The 21,899-nt window shown below is 42.4% G+C and overlaps 1 protein-coding gene across 1 annotated transcript in view; it reads left to right on the top strand.

Annotated features, from left to right (window-relative positions):
• Positions 1–4,547: 4,547 nt before the first annotated feature.
• Positions 4,548–21,899, top strand: part of LOC112258350 (gametogenetin-binding protein 2-like) — a 41,128-nt gene continuing 23,776 nt past the window's right edge. The window contains 8 exon segments of the mRNA XM_042327125.1: positions 4,548–4,644; positions 4,815–4,944; positions 5,514–5,594; positions 11,524–11,777; positions 18,933–18,967; positions 18,970–19,030; positions 20,824–20,937; positions 21,052–21,261. Of these exon segments, the coding sequence (XP_042183059.1) occupies positions 4,852–4,944; positions 5,514–5,594; positions 11,524–11,777; positions 18,933–18,967; positions 18,970–19,030; positions 20,824–20,937; positions 21,052–21,261 (848 nt within the window). The 5' untranslated portion in view covers positions 4,548–4,644; positions 4,815–4,851.

The following is a 21,899-nucleotide window of genomic DNA, read 5'->3' on the forward strand; positions in this document are numbered from 1 at the left end:
ATTCATAGATTAGGGCATCATTAATTTCAATTGACTGATTTTATTTAACCAGGCAAGCCAGTTAAGATCAAATTCTTATTTACAATGACCTCCTACCAAAAGGCCTCCTGCGGGGACGGGGATTCAAAATATAGAACACACACACATATCACGACGAGAGACCTAAGACACCAACAGCATGGCAGCAGCATTGTACAAACATGATTTGGCACAGACAACAGAACAAAGGCAAGAAAGCAGCCACAACTGTCAGTAAGTGTCCATGATTGAATGAGAGCTTGAGATAAAAATTGTCCAGTTTGAGTGTTTGCTGCAGCTCGCTCCAGTCACTAGCTGCAGCGAATTGAAAAGACGGGCGACCCAGGGAACTGTACATATATAAAATCTTTGAAATTGTTGTGTTTATATTTTTGTTCAGTATCGAAGTGAGTTGTCACTTATCCAAGTCTGTTATCCAGGGTAATCTGGTTAAAGATTATATAATTGATTAAGTGGCTATTTTCGTGTAGAATGCTGACAGCTGTGTAGAAAACATTGTATTGCTAAGATGCTCAAACTTAACTGCACTCACCGACACAGGATAAACTTTAACCCTCATGCCGGCTCTGACTAAACCTGTAAATTGCCTTAACTGTAGCTGCACTTCTCCACATGACCAGACTTCTAGACTTCTCCCATTTTAATGCTCATCCTTAAAATGTCATAAGGTCTGAAATAGACACCAAGGTTGACATACCGTACAAAGAATTATCTAGGCTAAATAATAAATACTTTTTTGGTCTACTGTTATGCTAGCTATGACAGAGAAAGGGGACCAAAGAAAGAATTACACGGTTATCAAAAACATCACAAGATAATCCTACACCAAGCACACAATTTTAAGGGTTTGTAAAATTCACTGAAAAATGAAGGGTGGAAAAGGGAGGAGAACCATTTCCATGTTTTTACCGCTAGGTTTTATGGGTATTATGACACCTCCACTGTGGCGGACTATTTAAAACATTGCGGCCCGCACGCCTGTGTGTGGGGGAAGACAACCTGTGGTTACCTAGGTTAACCCATTGGCTTACAGCAAAAACTTCCCTCACAAAAAATATTGCAGTTTCAGTGCAGTAACTGCAGTCAACTGTGATATTTTGGATGCAATATTTGTAGCATACTGCACTCTTAACAGCAAAAGGTTTTACTTTTTCCAAATGCAATTTTCTTGTCTGCTTGTTTTAGTCAATTACAAAACTTAATTTAAGAGAAGTACATGTCTAAAGATAACTTTTCAACATTGACTGCTCTCGAGCGTTCTTACTACGTAAAATAACGTCATGTTGGGCTTCCTTCATGCCCCTTTTCTTGACAGTGCTAGCAGCCACGTGAGAGCTAGCTAAACTCAGCAACAACAAAAAAGTCCTCACGAGCAACTGTGTTTATTTTCAGCAAACTTGACATGTGTAAATATTTGTATGAACATAATAAAATTCAACAACTGAGACAAACTGAACAAGTTCCACAGACATGTGACTGACAGGGGGGGTGTTAAAATCAAAACTAACAGTTGGTATCTGGTGTGGCCAGCTGCATTAAGAACTGCAGTACATCTCATGTACTGCACCAGATTTGCCAGTTCTTGCTACGAGATGTTACCCCTTTTTCCACCAAGGCACCTGCAAGTTCCCGAAAATTTCTGGGGGGGGTGACCTAGCCCTCACCCTCTGATAAAACAGGTCCCCGACGTGCTCAATAGGATTGAGATCCGGGCTCTTCGCTGGCCATGGCAGAACACTGACATTCCTGTCTTCCTGCAGGAAATCAAGCACAGAACGAGCAGTATGGCTGGTGTCATTGTCATGCTGGAGGGTCATGTCAGGATGAGCCTGCAGGAAGGGTACCACATGAGGGAAGAGGATGTTTTCCCTGTAACGCACAGCATTGAGATTGCCTTCAATGACAAGAGGCTCAGTATGATAATGCTGTAACACACTGCCCCAGACCATGACGGACCCTCCACCTCGATCCCGCTCCAGAGTACAGGCCTTGGTGTAACGCTCATTCCTTCGACAATAAACGCAAGTCCGACCATCACCCCTGGTGAGACGAAACCGCAACTCGTCAGTGCACTTTTTGCCAGTCCTGTCTAGTCCAGCGACGGTGGATTTGTGCCCATAGGCGATGTTGTTGCTGGTGATGTCTGGTGAGGACCGGCCTTACAACAGGCCTACAAGCCCCCAGTCCAGCCTCTCTCAGCCTATTGCGGACATTCTGAGCACTGATGGAGGGATTGTGCGTTCCTGGTGTAACTCGGGCAGTTGTTGCTATCCTGTACCTCAGGTGTAATGTTCGGATGTACCCATCCTGTGCAGGTGTTGTTACATGTAGTCTGCCACTGCGAGGACGATCAGCTGTCTGTCCTGTCTCCCTGTAGCGCTGTATTAGGCATCTCACAGTACGGACATTGCAATGTTTTGCCCTGGCCACATCTGCTTATTAATTGTTTATGGTTCTTGAACAAGCATGGGAAACAGCGTTTACAATAAAGATCTGTGAAGTTATTTGGGTTTTTACAAATTAAAGAATGAAAATAATTATAAAATTGTTGCAACTTGTTCTATCATAGGTAAAGAATCCAAGCAGTACATCTCTCCACAATAGTGTAAAATCTTCATAAATGTGTTCAATTATAAATCTACGGATGTCTTGCCACAGTTTCCTTACATGAATATAATGCCAAAAAAGATGCAACACCATTTCTAGGCTACAATTTGAGTTAGCTTTTCTAAAACTTCAACAACATCCAACCATTTTTCCAACAGATATTATCAATAAAACCGTTCCAGGATGTTGTATAAATACAACATCCTGCTGAAACAAGGTTCGTATTGCTCTGTTGTTGAATGAACCAAAAGAGAAACAAATCTTTCATACTGATGAGTGAACAGGGAAGGTAGGTTCTGAGGGTCAGGTATTTTTTTTAAACCTTTATTTAACTAGGCAAGTCAGTTAAGAACAAATTCTTATTTTCAATGACGGCCTAGTGGGTTAACTGCCTGTTCAGGGGCAGAACGACAGATTTGTACCTTGTCAGCTCAGGGGTTTGAACTTAAAACCTTCTGGTTACTAATCCAACACTCCAACCACTAGGCTACCCTGGCGTCTTGACACGTTCCTGAATAATAAATCAACATCTGAGAGAATGGCATCTAAAACAATTGCAACATATTTAGGTGTTTACAGGGATATTGTAAAGTGATAAGAATTCCTTAATTTTTTTTTAAAACTCTGCATTTACAAGTTGGCTCACCAACAGGATATTATTTCGGAACCAGTATTTTAAAAACAACGTATTTTTATACCATATCCCGATTATTCCACATATAATATCTGTGTGGAGAAATTATGCTTAGAAATGAAGGACCATGACAAGAAAACCTGCCCGATGAAAAGCAGAGTATCACTGGAACTTCAATATTATAATTGCAAACCAACATGAAATAAAGGCCACCAAAAGTAGAGAAGACATGATGAGGAATACAATTCCACGTAGAAGTGAGTCTTCTTGGGAATTGTTTTATCCAATTGATCTTTAAAAGTATTATTTAAGGTAGTAAAGTCCAGAAAATTCAGCCCACCATACTCATAAGTGTTCACTACAACAGTTTTCCTACGATTGGGAACTATTTCACGCTGGGAAGATTTTAACATGACACCGGCCACTAGTGGAGGTATATTTGGAAGTGAGTGGAAACGCCAAGCGGTTGCACATTTATACATTCGGTGAAATATCTATCATTGTTCTATCTGTTCTTACCATCTCGAGCGTACAGCTGGAACTTATTTTTGTTGCTACGTCTTGAGGGCAAAGGTTACACATGAAGATTCCTCCGCCTATTACGCGCTTGTTTGTTTTTGTATAAAAAGGCAACTTTCAAAAAGCCTGGTAAGTAATGTACGATGATTGCTTGTGTTTACAAAATAATGTAATTATACATTTGTATATTCGGAAAGAAGTTGGTTGTCAAGAACATGAAACAAGATCAGTAACTTACAGATTGGTTGATATAATTCTTAGCAGGAAAAGTAGCTAACGTTAGCTAGCTAAATTAATCTGTTTCTTTCTGACGCTTCAATTTGATTCGAATTTCTTCAGACCCTGGTGACAGTGGAGGTAGCTGCTAGTTAACCAAATAAGCAAGTTAACCACAGTAAACTGTGCCGTAATCTAACACGTTCTGATTGTTGTTTTTGTATTTCATAACGATTGCTAGTCAGTTTAAAACATACTCCGGTTAGCTAACTATCGCAAAAGCATGCTCGAGCGGCAGAGTCGATATCTGCGTTTATAAACCCAGGGTCGTTACACTACTTACTCCCTCCTTTCAAATAGCACGTCCTCGCGCTACGTCTTACAGGAACGCGCTCACCGGCCAAGCACATGCACTGTTGTGGATGCAAGGTCCGATCACTTCTGACACCAAATGTAATAAAACAGCAGGGAGCAGGTCTCGAACCCTCGACCTTCTAGACCGAAGTCCAGCGCGCTAACGGTAACTAGCAGCAGCAGCCAGCCAGCCAGAGAGTCAGCCAGTTATCCATGACTAATAGATCATTGACTTGCTACAATGGCATTTATCAACCACATAAGCGTTTAAAATGGTTGGGATCATTTCATTTTACAGTACATTTACAATGTATTTTTTTCAAAATTATAATTCTCTGCGTGTTATGACAAGGCATAGAAATTGAAATGACGTGCGATGTGTACTTAGCCCTAGCTATTGGTGAAACTCTGTTGGATTTGCTCAATCTGTCCCCACTGTCTACAGGCAATACGTGATACCACCGCGACAGGAGCTGTAAGACATGGCGTGTTTGGTTGCGGTTTGCAGGGACGGGGAAGAGGACTTCCCTTTCCTCGCAAGACAGATTCCCCTGTACATCGATGACACCCTCACAGTAAGAAAGTGCAGTGTTTCCGTCTCCCATATGGTCCTCAAGTTGTTTGAAGGCTTTATTTACAATCAGCCACTCTTCTGAACCTAGCTAGCTACCTATGTCGACAATGAAACACGGTTGCGAGCGAGAGACCGAGAGTACTAGTTAGGCCTCTCCAACAACTAGCGCCAGCAAGCTAACGTTAGCCAGCTGGATCCACCAACCGGCTTTCTAGCTAGCTAGGTATGTTCTAGCTGTCACGTTTTGCCAATGACACCTTGATGTAGGTGAAGCAATGCATTTTTCCATTACATTTCTGAGCTGTTAGGCTAGCCTAATTGACAAGTTAACTAACCGGCAAGCTAATGATGACTGCAAACTGGATGCGGTTGCTGGGTGGCTAGCCTAAATGGTTAGAATTTGAGCAGTGGTAGCATATTAGATACTGGGCTTGGACCTAGGTTGGCGATGCAGACACTGTATGGACAGGTTTATGTTGGAACAGCTTTACATACTGTAGAATATCCCAGTTGTGTTGTGGAATACTTGTGCTGATGACACTTTTGATATATGTCCTCTTGTTATTACAGATGGTGATGGAGTTTACTGACGATGCCATGAACCTTGACAGTCACCAGATCAACAGCTCTGAGATGAAGCAGTTTGTTGAGGTGAGTGAGTACTGTCAACATCTTAGTCATGAGGAAGAAAGATTTGTGTGTATTAGGGACGTTACCCATGAACCTTTAGTCGGTTAGCCACTGAAAACACATTTGACCGGTCATTCTTAATTGAATTTATCTCCAGAGTGGCGCAGCGGTCTAAGGCACTGCATCTCAGTGCTAGAGGTGACACCACAGGCCCTGGTTCGATTCCAGGCTTTATCACAACCGCCTGTGATAGGGAGTGCCATAGGGCTGCGCACAATTGGCCCAGCGTCGTCCGAGTTAGTGTTTGGCCGGGGTAGGCCGTCATTTTAAATAATATTTTTTTTCTTAACTGACTTCCGTAGTTAAATAAAGGTTATAAATATATAATAATTAGCATAGTTAGGTGGAATTAAATTGCAGTGTGTGAGATACCTTTTGGAAACTCCTTAGTACATCACACAGTTCAGCCTGGACCTGATTTATCTCTATAGAAACTGTATCAATGAGCGCATTGAGTACACAGAAGAAGAAAAAACTAACCAAATGGAATTCAAATAATTTAACTGACATCTGTCAATTAGTGGTTCAATTTTTTTTTTTTAAATGTACATTGGTTTATAAGATGCATGACGACTAACGTTAGTCGTCATGCATCTTATAAACCAATGAAGTAGTTGTTCCCCTTGCTCTGCAAGGGCCGTGGCGTTTGTGGTGTGATGGGTAACGATGCTTCGTTGTTGACTGTTGTTGTGTGCAGAGGGTCCCTGGTTCGAGTCCAGGTAGGGTTGAGGAGAGGGATGGAAGCAAAACTGTTATACCTAACCTAATTAGGGCATCCACCCACAGTGCTCAGAATGACATCACATTTCAAATATTCATATTAATAGAACATGTAAGTTGAGGAGGTGCGGTGTGCGGTCCTTAACCATTTTTGATGTGCACTTTGAACATGTTCACATTTGACTTTTCCTCAGCCAGCAAGATGAGTAACGAACAGCAAAATCACTAGCCTATGTCAATCTGCTATAGTCAAAGTTTAGGCTACCTATTCTATTGGTCAGATTGTTTAAAGAAATGGCCTATTCCAAACATACTCCGGGACAGTTGTGGGACGATCGATTCCAAATTCATACAACCAGTAGGCCTAGTCTACGTAAAACATGTTTAAAAGCAAGGAGTCTGATGCAACGTTTATCTTAAAATGTTGAACTCTAATTTATTTACATTATAAGCGCACAAGGCAGTAGTCTACGTGCAAATTTTCGTTCCATACTGCAGTTAGTTAAAAACACCATTGTCAAAAGGGCACTGCATATGTGAGTGGTTTCATGTGACCGATGACAATATCAGTTAGAAATTTAGAAAGAGGAGCTCTAATAGGCTACTTTGACACAAAGTAAGACATGCCTAATAATGTGTATTAAAACGTTCATGTTTAAAACAATAAAGTATGTTTTCAAAGTGATTACTGGCTCCAGCTCATTGCAAAGTGTTGTGTGATGCGCTGATGAAGCCTGCCTTCATTTGCTGTTTGATGCTGCATTCAAGACAGCTGGGAACTCGGAAATCATCGACTTCGGTGCAGAACTGGGACAAAAACGAGCTCCAACTGGGGAAAAAATAATTTTGAACTGTCATCCAACACGGAATTCCAACTCAGGAATTTAGGCCTCTTTCTCGAGCTCATAATTTCCGATCGGATGACCTCTGACGTCATGAGTTCCCAGTTGTCTTGAAAGTGCCACAAGATGCTGCTTTAACAGCAGCTCTTGCGATCTCTAACACATTTCCCACACAAAGGCTCTGTATCTATATGCTGTACGCGTATGATAAATAAGATGCATAAGGAATATACTGTACACAAGCCAATTTAATTCCTCTAAATTATGCAAATTAACCTATAGGTTGATAAGCATAACCAGTCAAGTGTATTTACCCACCGCAATATCAAATCATACAAGTGTAGACTTTACTGTGAAATACTTACAAGCCCTTAACCAACAACAGTGCAGTTCAAGAAGAAAATATTTATCAAGTAGTCTAAAATAAAAAGTAATAATAAAAATGAACACTAAGAATAACAATAAAGAGGGGCACCGGTACTGAGTCGGTGTGCGGGGGTACATGCTGGTTGAGGTAATATGTAGGTGGGGGTGAAGTGGCTATGCATAGGTAACAAACAGCGAGTAGCAGCAGTGTGCAAAAAGGAGGGGGGTCAATGTAAATTGTGCGGTGGCGATTTTATGAATTGTTCAGCAGTCTAATGGCTTGGGGGTAGAAGCTGTTGAGGAGCCTTTTGGTCCTAGACTTGGCACTCCAGTACTGCTTGCCGTGCGGTAGCAAAGAAAACAGTCTCTAACTTGGGTGATTGGAGTCTCTGACAATTTTATGGGCTTTCCTCTGACACCGCCTATTATATAGGTCCTGGATGGTAGGAAGCTTGGCGCCAGTGACGTACTGGGCCGTTCGCACTACCCTCTGTAATCAAATCAAATCAAATTTTATTTGTCACATACACATGGTTAGCAGATGTTAATGCGAGTGTAGCGAAATGCTTGTGCTTCTAGTTCCGACAATGCAGTAATAACCAACAAGTAATCTAACTAACAATTCCAAAACTACTGTCTTATACACAGTGTAAGGGGATAAAGAATATGTACATAAGGATATATGAATGAGTGATGGTACAGAGCAGCATAGGCAAGATACAGTAGATGGTATCGAGTACAGTATATACATATGAGATGAGTATGTAAACAAAGTGGCATAGTTAAAGTGGCTAGTGTTACATGTATTACATAAGGATGCAGTCGATGATACAGTATATACAGTATATATGTACAGTATATACGTATGCATATGAGATGAATAATGTAGGGTAAGTAACATTATATAAGGTAGCATTGTTAAAAGTGGCTAGTGATATATTTACATTTCCCATCAATTCCCATTATTAAAGTGGCTGGAGTTGAGTCAGTGTCAGTGTCAGTGTGTTGGCAGCAGCCACTCAATGTTAGTGGTGGCTGTTTAACAGTCTGATGGCCTTGAGATAGAAGCTGTTTTTCAGTCTCTCGGTCCCAGCTTTGATGCACCTGTACTGACCTTGCCTTCTGGATGATAGCGGGGTGAAGAGGCAGTGGCTCGGGTGGTTGATGTCCTTGATGATCTTTATGGCCTTCCTGTAACATCGGGTGGTGTAGGTGTCCTGGAGGGCAGGTAGTTTGCCCCCGGTGATGCGTTGTGCAGACCTCACTACCCTCTGGAGAGCCTTACGGTTGTGGGCGGAGCAGTTGCCGTACCAGGCGGTGATACAGCCCGCCAGGATGCTCTCGATTGTGCATCTGTAGAAGTTTGAGTGCTTTTGGTGACAAGCCGAATTTCTTCAGCCTCCTGAGGTTGAAGAGGCGCTGCTGCGCCTTCTTCACGATGCTGTCTGTGTGAGTGGACCAATTCAGTTTGTTTGTGATGTGTATGCCGAGGAACTTAAAACTTGCTACCCTCTCCAATACTGTTCCATCGATGTGGATAGGGGGGTGTTCCCTCTGCTGTTTCCTGATGTCCACAATCATCTCCTTACTTTTGTTGACGTTGAGTGTGAGGTTATTTTCCTGACACCACACTCCGAGGGCCCTCACCTCCTCCCTGTAGGCTGTCTCGTCGTTGTTGGTAATCAAGCCTACCACTGTTGTGTCGTCCGCAAACTTGATTGAGTTGGAGGCGTGCGTGGCCACGCAGTCGTGGGTGAACAGGGAGTACAGATGCTGAGCAGTTGCCATAACAGGCGGTGATGCAACCGGTCAGGATGCTCTCGATGTTGCAGCTGTAGAACTTTATGAGGATCTGGGAACCTATGCTAAATCTTTTCAGTCTCGTGAGGGGGAAAAGGTTTTGACGTGCCCTCTTCACAACTGTCTTGATGTGTTTGTACCATGATAGTTCGTTGGTGATGTGGACACCAGTTAGTCTTGTCCCATGGCTGCAACTCCCGTAAAGACTCAAGAGAGGCGAAGGTCGAGAGCCATGCGTCCCCCGAAACACGACCGTGCCACACCGCACTGCTTCTTGACACACTACTCGCTTAACCTGGAAGCCAGCCGCACCAATGTGTCGGAGGAAACACCGTACAACTGGCGACCGTGTCAGCGTGCATGCGCCCGTCCCACCACAGGAGTCGCTAGATCGTGATAGGACAAGGACATCCCGGCCGGCCAAACCCTCCCCTAACCCAGACGACGCTGGGCCAATTGTGCGTCACCTCATGGGTCTCCTGGTGGCGGCCCGGGATCGAACCCGGTTCTGTAGTGACGCCTCAAGCACTGCAGTGCCTTAGACCCCTGAGCCACTCAGGAGGCCCATTTTTTAAACTATTTAACTTTAAATGTAATTGTTTAACCTAGATGTTTTATTTTGAGGCATTTCTTAGCATGTTCCAACCATAGCAATGTTAAGGGGATTATTTTATGAACCCTTCCTCATATGCCATTTAAAACCAATATTTCACTCATGTTCTCAACTTTCTTTCATTGTCCAGCAGCCAAAGACACAATCCTAATTATATTAGTGGCAATATGTAACTTTTTGGGCGACCTGACCAAATTCGCATAGAAATGCTAGTTATTGATCTATAAATTTACCTGAAAGCAAGTATATGAAGCGGTAGATCTGTTCTATGTGCACTACTTCTATGCTTCCAGTTCTTAAGTCATTTTGGGTACAGCAAACTAACAAGGCAGGTAGTTTGCTGTACCCATCAGCTGTTTGATACACCAGCATCAAACAGCTGAAAATAATGTTTTTGGTTATTGAAAATATATTTTGGGGGTTTAGATGGCACAAGGATGCTCTACACCAGGGGTTCCCAAACTTTTTCACTCAGGGGGCCCCACTTCCAGCATTCGGGAAAATCCCGCGCGCTCTGTGAGGGAGAAGGGAATTATAATAACAATTATTTAAAATATTATATTCAGCCCAACGGCACAACGTCCACTTTGGCATGGATTTGTTTTAGGTGTCAGTGTTTTAGGTGTCGACGGTGGTCGATGCTGATGGGAAATGTGAGGCCTGCTCCAGGACCAGGGCTGCCTACTGCTGATCTATTGGCTGATTTTGTTTCTGACAAATTTAAGGACCTTCCCGAAATCAGAAATAACTTCCTCTGTTAGTAAATCTATTAGTGGCTCCTCTGTCTGTCACTAGCTCTCTGTGTGCAGTTCACTCTGCATGTTCTCTGCTCATGGTTGCTCTGTGAGTAACCATAGCAACTGCTCCGCTTGGGTTGCTCTGCTCAATGTGGAGACATGCGAGTAGTTAGCTACTTTTCATCACTCTAAACTCCAAGGAACATTATTTTCTGTGAAATATCTCTCCTTATACTTAACGAGTTTGAAGCACTTCTGACACCATGTTAGGATCTGAGTCAGATATGACTGTATTGTGTAGCAGTGCAAGAGCAAATGGCTCCGCTTCAAAATGTATAATGTCGAGGCCCAGTGACGAGAACCATGTAGCTGTGACGCACGCGTTCCTACACGGTTTCCTGATTTCAGATTGAACACTTAGAGAAGTTGAGTTATTTTACCCACTGATAGAACATAGGCTTTCACTGAGTTGACAGGAGTTTCATGATTTTTATTTCTGGGGTTGGATTATAACAGCTTAAACGTTTGACATGTTAATGAGGGTCTGTTATTCAGCAGCAAAATTGACCCAAATTTGCATCCCTAAGTGCCTTTCAAACATGGCTTGATGATATTGACCTTAAGACTGGTTGTCATACTTTGCTCAAGGATAATGCCTTTTATTTCTTCAACATTGTGCTACAAACACTGTACTAAGTCAAGGTGTGTGTGTGTGTGTGTGTGTGTGTGTGTGTGTGTGTGTGTGTGTGTGTGTGTGTGTGTGTGTGTGTGTGTGTGTGTGTGTGTGTGTCTACCTGCCTCCTCCCCCTCAGCATCACAGCATGCTGAAGCAGCAGGACCTGAACAACGCCATGATTGTGTCGTCCAGGGAGATGTTCAGCGCCCTGTCCCAGCTGGTGCCGTGCGTGGGCTGCAGGCGGAGTGTGGAGCGCCTCTTCTCCCAGCTGGTGGAGTCTGGGAACCCGGCTCTGGAGCCCCTCACTGTGAAGCCCATCGGCGTGCTCTCTGTCACCAAGGCCTGCGTGGTCAACGCAAAGAAGCTCTACACCCTCTTCTACGTCCACGGGTGGGTGAGACCTGTAGTCTTATCGCTCTATTCATACTTTATTGGCATGTCAGACTGAATCTTGTGTATCTTAACTTTTTATTAATACTTTATTGACCTGTCATAAGACGGACTCATACTATTGCTCTGGTCCATCTTTTATCTGTACTTTATTTGCCAATTTGCCTTAGAACGAATCGGTAAACTGTCCCCTTGATGGACAGCAAAAATATGACTTCCCATTTCTCGAGTCCCAGTAAGAATCATCTGTATTTGTGTGTTGGAATGTTTTTTTTTGTTTAACTTATATAATAAGTACTGATCAAATCTGACCACTTGTGTTTTTATGGTAAGCTATTAGTTAGTGTTGTCACAATAGCAGATTTTTTTGTTTGATACCAGGTTTAGCATCACGATACTTTATACCATCACGAAACTACGTACCAAAATGATACCAAGGGGAAAAAATAAGGTGTATTAACCAAAGTTACAGAATGACACTTGATCCAGACAGATCTTTTGAGTTCAATATCATTACATTAAATTTTTTATTTTAATTTTGAATGTATGCACTCATGATTCAATTATAACATCATAGAATCAATTTGACTTTGGTAAAAAGAAAAAGCTCTAACTACATAGGCCTTGGCTACATCTTGATTTACCCAGTTTATCTAGAGACTTGTAGTGCATTTGGAAAGTGTTCAGATACCTTCACTTCTTCCACATTTTATTAGTTACAACCTTATTCTAAAATGGCTTATATACATTTTTGACAATGCAAAAACAGGTTTTTAGAAATGTGTGCTAATGAATTACAAATAAAAGACAAACCTTATTTACATAAGTATTCAGACCCTTTGCTATGAGGACCTCAGACTGGGGTGAAGGTTCACATTCGAACAGGACAACGACCCTATACACACAGCCAAGACAACGTAGTAGTGGCTTCAGGACAAGTCTCTGAATGTCCTTGAGTGGCCCAGCCAGAGCCTGGACCTGAACCCGATCGAACATCTCTGGAGAGCCCTGAAAATAGCTGTGCAGCGACGCTCCCCATCCAACCTGACAGAGCTTGAAAAGATCTGCAGAGAAGAATGGGAAACTCTCCAAATACAGGTATGACAAGCTTGTTGTGTCATACCCAAGAATACTCAATGCTGTAATCGTTGCCAAAGGTACTTCAACAAAGTACTGAGTAAAGGGTCTGAATACTAAAGTAAATGTGATAATGTTATTTTTAATAAATTAGCAAAATATTTATAGAAAGTATTTGCTTTGTCATTTTGAGGTATTGTGAAAAGATTGATGGACAAAAACAATTTAATCAATTTTAGAATATGGCTGTAACGTAACAAAATGTGGAAAAAGTGAAGGGGTCTGAATACTTTGCTCTGTAAATCTCTGGTCTATCGATGAACTGGGTAAATCACAATGTAGCCAAGGCCTATTTATAATACAGGTGAATGCATATTCAATAGGTGTGTGTGTGTGTGTGCTTGTTTTGGCTGATTTCAAGGGGCTACAGATGAAAACCATCTGTTTCCCTTGCATTTGGGATTTATTTTTTGTGTTCTGGTCACCATTTGCATGTAAGATGCAATCTCTTCTTTGATAAGTGTTTGCTGTCTCTTTTAAGAACCATGACGTCATTCACAAACACCCAGTTTGAGGCATGATTGGGGAGACTTGAGGTGTTTTGCATTATTCAAGTGTGTTAACTTTGCAGCATAAATTGTGATACAGCCCAGACTCCTAGTGAGTGCAATGGTTCCTCAGGACAGGCTAGAGCTAACAATGAGTAAATGGAGCAGGCACGGTGCTCTCGCGCTATAAGGGGACATAGGCTGCGCTGACAGACACTCTCGATCAGTAGCCGATACATTTTGAGTACCGAACCATTTATCAGATTCTGGTATTGAAAGAAAGTACAGAAGTTTCAGTATACTGTGCAACACTGTGTTAGCAGTTGATGTTCCTCTTCAATAACACAGACCCCAAAGCAAATTGGGGAGAATAGGTTTAATCAAATAGGACAAATCATCGATTTTTCCCGTGTGCTTTCATTTTCAAAATTGTAACTGTTACCGGTAACTGGAGAGCATTCAGTAGAGCCATCACCTGTGGTCCATTCTTCGCAGGAGCTCCCAGTGATGTCATGATTTTTTTTAAATATGGAAAACACCAGAAGCATACATTGAGTCTGTGTAGATATTAGTTTTCCTTCAGCCTGTTTGCATGTTTCTGTCAAAGCCTCCAATTCCACCACCTGTGCTGATGCTCCTACAGGTAATGTGCCTGTCACTATCACATTGTCCGTTGTAGTAACTGCCCAGCCTGCCTTCCTCACACCCCCCTCCACAATGCTTGAACCATCTGTGTGTAAGATAAACTCAGGCTTTTCCCATGGATGACTCTTAATAAACCCATCAGAGAGCTGATCCAAAACCAACTCGCAGCAGTCGTGTTCAAGTAATGTATCTGGAGGAAGCATCAGAGTCGCTGGATTACATGGTGTGTCACGTTGTATCATGTGCGGAGCCTCCAACACCGTCGACCATTTGTTCCAATGAGCAGCTGTGACCTGTGCAGCTCGATTGATTGTCAAGAGTATAAACCACTGTTCTGCTGAATCTACATTCACTATTATAGTAGCATCTGTAGTTTTCTTGCTAATTTGGATATTGTTTTGTGCAATGTGGGCCAACACCTGTCAACCACACTGGTTCCATATCCAAAGTTCCACACATGTTTATTTGTAGTCCAAATAGGACGGTTCTGAACTGTAGAGCCCTGCCCCGTCACCTTCCCTTCAGAAATGTTCAGTGTAAGGTCAAATTGCATAATAACATCAAGGCCTAAAATAGGTTGTTCAAATGAGCCTATCCACACCCTTGCATCAATCTTCATTGGACCAATATGAATTGATAATGGTTGTCTGTTTCATATCTGGACATATAAACTCAGCAAAAAAAAGCCATGTCCTCACTGTCAACTGTGTTTATTTTCAGCAAATTTAACGTGTAAATATTTGTATGAACAGAAGATTCAACAACTGAGACATAAACTGAACATGTTCCACAGACATGTGACTAACAGAAATGGAATAATGTGTCCCTGAACAAAGAGGCTGAGTCCGATGATGCTGTGACACACCACCCCAGACCATGACGGACCCTCCACCTCCAAATCGATCCCGCTCCAGAGTACAGTCCTCGGTGTAACGCTCATTCCTTCGACGATAAACGTGAATCCGACCATCACCCATGGTGAGAAAAAAAACGCAACTCGTCGGTGAAGAGCACTTTTTGCCATACTTGTCCGGTCCAGCGACGGTGGGTTTGTGCCCATAGGCGACGTTGTTGCTGGTGATGTCTGGTGAGGACCTGCCTCTCTCACTGTTTTGCTCCGGTTTCCCTGAGACAGACCCTGCTTTCCCTGGTCATTCCTCATAAGAACACGTTTTCTTTTCCGACCGTCTTGTTGCCAGTGACCAGAAATCCCGCAATAATGACACACCAGGTTTCTCTTCTGCTGAATGAGTGTAGTTTTTGGTTTCACTCCGAACCTGACAGCCTGTCGACGATGTCGCCGTAATTTTCTCTCCCAGTCCATAGTTGTAAATCATCATGTGTGATTTCGCAAATCATCATGTTTGGATTGCATCAGCTGATGAGTGATTTGCCCCATTTTTAGAGGAATTGAGTGCTTCTTCTATATCGGGTCACCCACTGTCTAACCACTTCTGCTCTAAACCTTTCTTCATATTCAACAAATGGTTCTTTTCGGTTTTTGAACACATTTGGTTCTCTCTCCCCAGTTGGTGGTTGCATTGGTAAGGCCCTTAAGGAAAACATGTATGGCTCTCCATCGGCCACATCTTGCTCTTCACCACCCACAGCTCTATAAACCTTTTCTTCAAGTACATCATGTTCACGGTGGTTCAAAACAAAGGCTAGTAACTGTAACCCATCTTAAGGATGTTGATTGTAGAGTTTCTTATAATGCTTCAAATGGTCCCATGTCTTCATACCCACGTCTTGTGGATGTTTCAAAGTGTTTGACCGTTCAACCAACTGTTTCGGAGATGATTTATGTGATTACTGTCACTGGAGGTTTGTCTTTACTACCTTTTTGCAGCCTGTGTTCTGGTTGGCCTAAGACATCGTTCATCACCGCTGTCAGTATCTGTTGACTCAAAGCCAGGTAGTGCTGACCAGATGGTTGAAACCTTACCTGCCTTGCGCAACTCAGTGTGAGGATAGATGGAGGGAACAAAGGGTCCACATGTTGGGGCCAAGTCTGTTTTTAAAACCCTTTCCTGTAGTTGTTGAATTTGTCCTTTAAAGGTTTTTGTCAGTTCACTAAGAGCTCTCAAACTATCTTTATCTTTCTGCAATGTCCGATCACGGTTATCAAGACAGAATTTCGCATGCCTCTTACTTCTTTTAATACAGATAAAGACCATCTTGTTTTTGTCAACGAGTTAGACATTCTCTATTTTTTTCATCCAAGTTTTGTCCATCAGACAGATTCCATCTTTGTCAACAATGACAGAATATTTATTTATCACTTGCCTACACTTCTCTGCTTTGAAATGGTTCTTCATATCACTAGACAGTGATTTTAAAATATTTATCATGCTCACATCCAAAGGAGCTGTTCAGCCCTTTTCCAGAGTGGTTTTCTCACTTAATATGTAATGCCATTAACTTCAAAAGTTGTATAATCTATCTATATTTGAAATGAAAAAACCTTGAGGACTCAAACCTCCTTTCTATAGAACACATATAGTCTCTGTAGGGCCTGCTTACCCATAAAACCTGTTATCTTCAAAAGCTTGTTCAAGGCTTACATTACCCACACGTGTAAAAAATTAGCAACTCCTATGCAACAAGGTTTCACAAAATGGAATTGAACCCCTATAATAGAGAGATAACAAACCCGTAACAGAGCAAACAAAGGACTCAAACCTTATACATAACAGATGGGTATCATTCATTGCATGCACTGATTTTGGTTCTTTTTAAATGATATTGGTCTAGACTCACTCAACAATCTGTTAGCAGTCAATCAGAAGATTAAGATTTGAATCCCATGGGTTGCGCTCAGCCCTATTTCTTTTCCCTGGATCAACACAGTTGAGTTTTCTTTTCTTGTTGGTCACGACACCAAGTGTTAGCAGTTGATGTTACTCTTCAATAACACAGACCCCAAAGCAAATTGGGGGGGAAGAATAGGTTTATTCAAAGAAGACATCATAGACGTTATGCTGAGAGGTAGATGTTCATTCTCCCTTGTCCTCAGTGATTCTCTCCACAGAACAAAGGGACAGGATGTAGTTTTATAATCCAGCCCTAGTATGTGGTTGACCAATTAGAATTCCTTAAATTAAAACTGGACCAATGGCCAAATAACAAGTATCCTATTTCAGGCTCAATGTACAGTGGGGAGAACAAGTATTTGATACACTGCCGAGTTTGCAAGTTTTCCTACTTACAAAGCATGTAGAGGTCTAATTTTTTATCATAGGTACACTTTAACTGTGAGAGACGGAATCTAAAACAAAAATCCAGAAAATCACAGTGATTTTTAAGTAAACAATTTGCATTTTATTGTACTTGATACATCAGAAAAGCAGAACTTAATATTTGGTACAGAAACCTTTGTTTGCAATTACAGAGATTATACGTTTCCTGTAGTTCTTGACCAGGTTTGCACACACTGCAGCAGGGATTTTGGCCCACTCCTCCATACAGACCTTCTCCAGATCCTTCAGGTTTTGGGGCTGTCGCTGGGCAATACGGACTTTCAGCTCCCTCCAAAGATTTTCTATTGGGTTCAGGTCTAGAGACTGGCTAGGCCACTCCAGGACCTTGAGATGCTTCTTACGGAGCCACTCCTTAGTTGCCCTGGCTGTGTGTTTCGGGTTGTTGTCATACTGGAAGACCCAGCCACGACCCCTCTTCAATGCTCTTACTGAGGGAAGGAGGTTGTTGGCCAAGATCTCGCGATACGTGGCCCCATCCATCCTCCCCTCAATACGGTGCAGTCGTCCTGTCCCCTTTGCAGAAAAGCATCCCCAAAGAATGATGTTTCCACCTCCATGCTTCACGGTTGGGATGGTGTTCTTGGGGTTGTACTCATCCTTCTTCCTCCAAACACGGCGAGTGGAGTTTAGACCAAAAAGCTCTATTTTTGTCTCATCAGACCACATGACCTTCTCCCATTCCTCCTCTGGATCATCCAGATGGTCATTGGCAAACTTCAGACAGGCCTGGACATGCGCTGGCTTGAGCAGGGCGAACCTTGCGTGCGCTGCAGGATTTTAATCCATGACGGTGTAGTGTGTTACTAATGGTTTTCTTTGAGACTGTGGTCCCAGCTCTCTTCAGGTCATTGACCAGGTCCTGCCGTGTAGTTCTGAGCTGATCCCTCACCTTCCTCATGATCATTGATGCCCCACGAGGTGAGATTGTGCATGGAGCCCCAGACTGAGGGTGATTGACCGTCATCTTGAACTTCTTCCATTTTCTAATCATTGCGGCAACAGATGTTGACTTCTCACCAAGCTGCTTGCCTATTGTCCTATAGCCCATCCCAGCCTTGTGCAGGTCTACAATTTTATCCCTGATGCCCTTACACAGCTGTCTGGTCTTGGCCATTGTGGAGAGGTTGGAGTCTGTTTGAGTGTGTGGACAGGTGTCTTTTATACAGGTAATGAGTTCAAACAGGTGCAGTTAATACAGGTAATGAGTGGAGAACAGGAGGGCTTCAAGAAAAACTAACAGGTCTGTGAGTGCCGGGATTCTTACTGGTTGGTAGGTGATCAAATACTTATGTCAAGCAATAAAATGCAAATGAATTACTTAATCATACAATGTGATTTTCGTTTTTTTTTTTTTTTTTTTTTTGTAGGAAAACCTGCAAAATTGGCAGTGTTTCAAATGCTTGTTCTCCCCACTGTATAGACAATTCCTCCCATGTCTCTAACCCATTGATCATTAATCCCCTGTTACAGAAACTACTTTCCATTCATCATTAATATTCTATTGACTTTTAGTCCTCTGCGTTGTGTAGTTATCTTCAAAATATTCTTACAACTACTACAGAATTAGTAAATGTGCCAGAAATAAAAAAATTTTTTTTTTTTTTTTTTTTTTTTTTTTTTTGTAGGTCAAAGTTGAATGACATGATCGACGCCATTCCAAAAGCAAAAAGAATAAACGCTGCCAGTTGCACTCCTTAGACACACACAAACCTAAGCCACTGGGGTGAGTCACATTAACTGGCACTATTTATCATCTATCTACAGTGCATTTGGAAAGTATTCAGACCCCTTCACTTTTTCCACATTTTGTTAGGTTACAGACTTATTCTAAAATGGATTAAATAAATAAAAATCTTCATCAATCTACACACAATATTGATGCGGGGGGGAATATAGATATATATATATATATATATATATATATATATATATATATATATATATATAAAATGAAATTTATTAGAAAAAGAACAACTTATTTACATAAGTATTCAGACCCTTTGCTATCAGACTTGAAAATTAGCTCTGATGCATCCTGTTTCCATTGATCATCCTTGATGTTTCTGCAACTTGATTGGAGTCCACCTGTGGTAAACACAATTGATTGGACATGATTTGGAAAGGCGCACACACACCTGTCTATATAAGGTCCCACAGTTGACAGTGCATGTTAGAGCAAAAAACAAGAAATGGGGTCGAAGGAATTGTCCGTAGAGCTCCGAGACAGGACTGTGTAGAGGCACACAGATCTGGGGACGGGTAACAAAACATTTCTACAGCATTGAATGTCCCCAAGGACACAGTGGCCTTCATTCTTAAATGGAGGAAATATGGAACCACCAAGACTCTTCCTAGAGCTGGCCGCCCGGTCAAACTGAGCAACCAGGGTCCTTGGTCTGTGCACCAAGAACTTGGTGGTCACTTTGGCAGAGCTCCAGAGTTTCTCTGTGGAGTGCTGGAAGTTCCTCCCATCAGGCCTTTATAGTTGAGTGGCTAGACGGAAGGCACTCCTCAGTAAAAGGCACATAACAGCCTGCTTGGAGTTTGCCAAAAGGTACCTAAAGGACTCTGACCATGAGAAACAAGATTTGCTGGTCTGACGAAATCAAGATTGAACTCTTTGGCCTGTATGCCATGCGCCACATCAATAGGAAATCTGGTACCATCCCTACAGTGAAGCATGGTGGTGGCAGCATCATGCTGTGAGGATGTTTTTCAGCGGGAGGGACTGGGAACCTAGTCAGGATCGAGGCAAAGATGAACTGAGTCAATTACATAGAGATCATTGATGAAAACCTGCTCCAGAGAGCTCAGACTGGGGGCGAAGGTTCACCTTCCAACAGGACAACGACCTTAAGCACACAGCCAAGACAACGCAGGATTGGCTTCGGGACAAGTCTCTGAATGTCCTTGAGTGGCCGGACTTCAACCCAAGAAGACGAGAGGCTGTAATCGTTACCAAAGGTGCTTCAACAAAGTACTGAGTAAAGGGTCTGAATACTTGTGTAAATATGATATTTCAGTTTTTATATACATTAGCAAAGAAACTGAAGGGGTCTGAATACTTTCCGAATGCACTGTAACTGCTGTATTGGACTTAATTGCAATATTGTTTATGACGATACAATTCTAGAGGAATAAGTTGTGAAGCCTGTTCTTTCATTTCTGGTCAATTTAAATGTAAGCTGTATATCCACCTATTGGTCAGACTAGGCTATTTGAAGCTGTAGTAAGAGTATTTTGTGATGTACAGTATTGAAGTGTCTTTGAGATGTCTCTTTGAATCTTTAGAGGAGAAGAGAGCGTAGACAAAGGGCTAGGTTTAGAGAAAGACAAAGATGGAGGAGCCAAGAGAGACCGCAGATGTAACGTCGCTTTTCACTTTGGCCCTTTTCAGTCCCCCAGCAGGTATGCAGCAAAGCAAACAGCTTGTTCGTTAAGAGTTTAAGTGACATTTCTGAATGCTAGCTAGTTAGCGCCAGTCTGAAGTAGTTATGGGTGGTTTGCTGCTCACAGGGGAAGCTGGATGGAGGTGTGGGAGCGCATGTCTCAGGAGTGCAGGGATGAGGTCGTTCTGATTGACGGTGCTTGCCTCCTGGAAACTCTGGAAACATACTTGCGCAAACACAGGTTAGTTAGAGTAATGTTACTTATGTAATAACACCTTAATGTAACTTAGACTGTGAAAATATATTTTACTACTACTACTGTGTTTTCCTTTTGTTCCTTCCCTCTTCCTTTCAGGTTCTGTACTGACTGCAAGAACAAGTCATTGAGAGCATATAACATCCTGGTAGGGGAGCTGGACTCCACTAAAGAGAAGGGCTACTGCGCTGCCTTGTACGAGGGTATCCGCTGCTGCCCCCACGAGCGCCACATCCATGTCTGCTGCGAGACGGACTTCATCGCCCACCTCCTGGGCCGGGCCGAGCCCGAGTTCACCGGAGGTTATGAGTATGTAAACTTCTACTTTTTCTTATGTTCTATAAACATGTAGTAAAGTATGATAACATATGCCCGTATCCTTCTGATATACTAGCTTAGTTGTAGTTTTTCCATTACCTTTTTGTTTGCTTGTTAAAGACCATATAAACTCAGCAAAAAAAAGAAACGTCCTCCCTGTCAACTGCGTTTATTTTCTGCAGACTTAACGTGTAAATATCTGTATGAACAAAAGATTCAACAACTGAGACATAAACAGAACAAATTACACAGACATGTGACTAACAGAAATGGAATATTGTGTCCCTGAACAAAGGGGGATGGGGTTAAAATCAAAAGTAACTGTCAGTATCTGGTGTGGCCACCAGCTGCATTAAGTACTGCAGTGCATCTCCTCCTCATGGACTGCACCAGATTTGGCAGTTCTTGCTGTGAGATGTTACCCCACTCTTCCAACAACGAAGCTGCAAGTTCCCGGACATTTCTGGAGGGGAATGGCCCTAGCCCTCACCCTACGATCCAACAGGTCCCAGACATGCTCAATGGGATTGAGATCTGGGCTCTTCACTGGCCATGGCAGAACACTGACATTCCTGTCTTGCAGGAAATCAAGCACAGAACGAGCAGTATGGCTGGTGTCATTGTCATGC

This window comes from Oncorhynchus tshawytscha, linkage group LG09 (assembly GCF_018296145.1).
Source record: "Oncorhynchus tshawytscha isolate Ot180627B linkage group LG09, Otsh_v2.0, whole genome shotgun sequence".
Lineage (NCBI taxonomy): Eukaryota > Metazoa > Chordata > Actinopteri > Salmoniformes > Salmonidae > Oncorhynchus > Oncorhynchus tshawytscha.